This window comes from Gracilinanus agilis, unplaced genomic scaffold (assembly GCF_016433145.1).
Source record: "Gracilinanus agilis isolate LMUSP501 unplaced genomic scaffold, AgileGrace unplaced_scaffold19581, whole genome shotgun sequence".
Taxonomy (NCBI): Eukaryota; Metazoa; Chordata; class Mammalia; order Didelphimorphia; family Didelphidae; genus Gracilinanus; species Gracilinanus agilis.
Genome location: NW_025350895.1, coordinates 1 through 4,607, shown reverse-complemented (window position 1 = coordinate 4,607; position 4,607 = coordinate 1). Strand labels below are relative to the sequence as shown.

The 4,607-nt window shown below is 42.5% G+C and overlaps 1 protein-coding gene across 1 annotated transcript; it reads right to left on the bottom strand.

Annotated features, from left to right (window-relative positions):
* Window positions 1-644: 644 nt before the first annotated feature.
* COMMD3 (COMM domain containing 3) lies at window positions 645-4,455 on the bottom strand. The gene is made up of 8 exons (XM_044683349.1): window positions 4,317-4,455; window positions 2,845-2,956; window positions 2,688-2,751; window positions 2,559-2,593; window positions 2,152-2,212; window positions 2,012-2,068; window positions 1,863-1,922; window positions 645-924 (listed from the first exon to the last, which is right to left on the bottom strand). Exons 1-8 carry the CDS (start codon window positions 4,453-4,455, stop codon window positions 865-867), a joined length of 588 nt encoding a protein of 195 aa, XP_044539284.1. The 3' UTR covers window positions 645-864.
* Between the last annotated feature and the right edge of the window lie 152 nt (window positions 4,456-4,607).

Sequence of the window (4,607 nt, the reverse complement as noted above, 5' to 3'; positions counted from 1 at the left end):
GGGGGGGGGTGTCCCTTCGTCTCCTGGCCCGGTGCGCACGCGCAGGACGGTCGTTCCCCTCGGGACTCGGACTCCCTCGCGGGGGGCCCGCGCGCGAGGTGGGGGTGGGCAGGGGGCGGGGTCCACGACGCGCGGCCAAATCTCCAGATCCAGCATTAGAAACCGAGGGGGATGCCGCGCGACCGCCCCCCAGAGCTCCGGGAACACCTTGGGGTGGGGCGGCTTGGAGCTGACAGAGCCTGGAGGGGGTCGGCTGGGGTTAGCCCCCACTCCGAGGGTTGCCAAGGCAGCTCTTTCCTCCCTGGAGGTCGCGGCTCAGGAGAGAATCCCTGGGTGCTGGAGGCGCCTGCCTCGAAGGCAGACTCAGCCCACCATTGATTCTGGGACTTGTGGGCTCTGGGGAGCACAGCCTCCGGTGGAACTTCTATTTAACTCTGAAATGGACTAATTAACGGCTGTGTCCTCATCGAAAAGGGGGAGAGGGGAAAAATCTAAACCCCAATTCCACCGTCTATTTGTAAACAGGATTATCTCAATTTATTAGAGCACAGAACTCGTGAAAGTAAAGGAAATAAGGATGCCGAGGAAGGGATGAGGCAGTGAAGGAAATCAAGCCAGGATAAACGAATAAACACTCTTTAAAATGATTTTTAACATACAACGGTATTTCTGCCTTCAGTTATATTGTAGTAATGTAGAAAAGTTAGGTTCCATAAGTTTCACACGTTCAAAAGATGGGAATTAATACAAGTTCTACTAAAAAAGAAGGGATTCAACTTGCAGAAGGGATATGGACAGCTTGCCGGATGGACCGGGGAGCGCTGGTCTTCGTCTTGACCCTAGTAGATTGTTAAGGTCTTTCAATCACATCTGAGCTGCTCTTTCCAGGCTTTTGGCGGCATCTTTAAGTTTTCCCACTAAGTCCTAAAATATGTATATAATGTGATAGTTTTAGGAGATAAACATATAAACTCATGATCAGAGGTGGGAGGGAGAAAAAGAACCGGGAGAAACACCTTCTAAAGAAGTCTGAAATTCACTTAGGCTAATTATTTTTAACTAATACATTTAACTAATTATGGCCAGTTAAATATTTTTAAAGGCACTTTTATTTTCCCCAAGAATGTATCTTCAAATTGGTTATCTGCTTTTGGAGTGAAATAAAAGCTTTTAGTAAGAATCTTCTATGGTTAACAGAATGGTAGAGCACAATCAAGATTAGATTTCTCAAAGATTTTTTTACAAATGGTCATGCATACATCTTCTCCAGAGATAAAGGTCTAATGAATGGTTACAGGAAGGGCAATTTAGTATGAGAAGTCTTTGAAAATCTGTCAATTACATCAAACTTTCAACTAATGAACTTCATTTTCTCAAGTAGTAAGGGGGGAAAAAATAAGCTGTCCTGACTTTGAATAGATCTACCAGGGAAATGTGTTCTTTGCATTTCACTTTCTTCACTTGGTTATTAAGAAATCATTTTGGAATTCTATATCTCCTTTCCCCTTAGTGTAAAAAAGGTTCTAAATAGGTCATACAGATGCAAAAGAATTTTTGGAAGTAATGCATAGGGCATCCAATTTAATATTGCTTTCCTTTGTCACTCAAATCTCAGTTGTGAATAGAAAGCAAATGGGGGAGGGGGAAGCAGAGTAAGCAATATAGAAACAGTACATTGTTATAGCAAAGTTAAAAAAAAAATCTGGCAGTTTCCAGGCCTACAATAAAGGGAAGTCAATTTTAAGATTATACTTTTAAAAAGTTCTCCTACCTACCCTCCTCCCCCCAATCTTATTTGACCTTTTGATAGCTGTAATAGTTTTGTTTTGTTTTTTAATCTCACATCTCAATAAATACTATACCTGTAATTGCTCCATAGTACAATTAAAACTAATGTCTGGATGGGATCTAGAACCCTCATTCTGGGGAAGAGAAAAAAATGTCAATTAAAACAAAAAAGTTTTCAGCTTCATTTCTCTACATTAATGGAAAAAACAAGTACATACAATACCTCAACATTTAAGGTCACCAAATATGAAGGTCGATACAGTTTGTGAAGTTGATTGGTCTAAAACAAACACATTAATCAGTCCTCAATTAAAATTAGGAGATCTTCACACAAAACTGTTTCCAAAAGATTTCAAATATTACCTTAATCTGATATTCCAAACGCCAGGAAACATCAGTTATAAGGAGAGGACATCTGCCAATTCTGCCAAGTACAATGATACTTTGTAATATTTCCAGAAAAACTTGTCTTTCCTTTACACAAGGATAACCATTCAAAGTCTCAATTTTAATATGTATGTTTCAAGCCCTAATACTTCATTGTAAAGTTGTAAACTTAAGGAAGAGGGCAGTTTGGGGCAAAAAAAATTTAATGAACTTTATCTTAATAAACATTAACTTAAATTCAATTGTTTCACTTGCCCTTTAGCCCTTTTCCTTTAGCTCAGGATCTTTGTTTTGGTCTTGTGTTGTTTCACCTAACATACCCCATATTCCTCCCTGCAAGTGAAAAGTAGTAGTCAGCTTCATATTTTATATTCAGTACCTACCTTCCCAGTAGAATTTCCAGAGAATCCTTATTTTTCTATTAAAACAAAAAAAGAAAACAAATCTTTGCAAACTTAAGAAGAAGAGAAAATATTAATTAGTAATTAAAATAAGTTGAATGTTACTATAACCTGATATTCTGTGCAAAAGAGTTCTATTCTCTCTCTGTCAAATTTACAGTCTTCTAGACATGTGCTGGGGAAAGAAAAGACAGAGTTTAGTTTTGAAATTTAAATGGAACACATCCCACCTATTTGAAAAGAAAATGGCAACTAAAATAAACTATACCTCAGAGTTGACTTGTCAGCTTTCTGCTTTCCTGCCTCCAGTATACAAGTTGCAATTGCTGCATGACTATGTTTTAATACCATAGGATCAATATGTTTCAAGTCTGGATGATCTAAAATAAATTAATGATGATACATATGATAATGATGGTACATATGAAATCCTTAAGGTACATTTTAAATGAGGCACCATCATTTTGATGAAAAAAAAAAAAAGCCTTTTGTCTCCAATATGTTTATTTAAAATAACACCAACAATGAGGGAGACAAATTCAGAGAAATTAGATGAGACAAGGTCATTGCAAAGCAGTAAAACAACTTTAGGATTATTGCTACTGGCGATTAAAAAAAAAAACTCTTTGCTTTCTTTTGCTTTAATTTCCTTATTGAACCCCAAAAAAGTTATGTAGAAAAACTTTTTTTTTTTTAAAAACATATTAGCCACTGGAGAAAGTCTTAAGGAAAACACTAAGGCATGTTGTGCCAGAAAATCTGTGAACTTTCCCTTTAAAAATATTTAATACTGTATTTTTATGAACATTGTTAATAAATGAAGAAAAATCCATTAAATTCCCCCAGGGTATATTAATACAATTAGGTTTTGAAGGCTGAGTGTCTGTAGACTTAGTACTCAAGGAATTTATTTGATCAACTTTAAATTTCATATTGTTTTTAACAGATGATTAATTCAAAAGCTCAGGGAAATAGTACAAAACGGACAACCTTCCGTGACTCCCTCCCCCAGCATCCTTTGCATTTATGCTATTAAATCACCTGCTTCACATTAGCCCCAAAGAGTACAGGTAGGTACCGCAATCACTGATTGAGTTATTGAAGAAGGTTCATCTCCTGAGCCTCTAATGCTGTAAAAACTGTAAAATACGTGAGATTCCTAGGATCGGAAATGATGTGCATTATACTCAAACGAAACTGCAGGCTGGTTTGCTGAAGCCTATAGCATTGCACTGCACCGGGGCAGGTCCATTTCAAAAAGTCCAATATGCATCCAACTGCTTGGGAAGCCGACTCTCCCTCCCCTGGTTGTCTCTTCCGACACTGTCTTTGCAGAGATCTGGGGTCTCTTCCTCTTAGTCCCGTGGGTGTAAATAGCAGGGGGCTGACCGGATGAAGCCCAACTGTCAAAACAGCTCCAGCTTCGACCAGTGCTGAAAACCTGCTCTTTTAGGCCACAAACGACCCTAGGAAGCAAGGGTTTTTCTTCCACCGGAACAAAGAACTTAAGAGGGGGAGCCGCGCCAGGCACAGAAGTCATTGGTTGGGGGCAGGTGCCAACTGGGGCCGGCGCGGCATAGACTGGGGGGCCCCGGCCGGGGCCAGCTCGGAGGGGGCGGATGGCAGTACCCGGCGCCGCCACCTCCGCCTCGGGCGCCCACTGCCCGCTGCCTTGTTCCCCCTCTCTCCTCTCCAGTTCCCCCGGGTCCGGCCAGGCCGACTCAGAGCCCAGCGACTTACCTAGCGCGGCCTCATCAGCCCGGGTCTCCAGCAGGCTCCGAAAGGCCGCTCGGAGGAGAAGTGCGAAGGCGGAGAGGTCGAAGCAGCCGGGATCGGCCAGCATCTGGCAGCCTCTCTGCACATACTCCGAGAGCTCCATTGTGAGCGCCGAGTGACCTTCGACACGCGCACCACGTGACACGCGCCGGCGGCTCAGCTGATCCCGCCCACGAGCCGCTCGAGCGGCGGCGGCGGCGGCGGCGGCGGCGGCGGCGGCTGAAGAAGGTGGAGGAAGCGGCCGCTTGGCCCCAG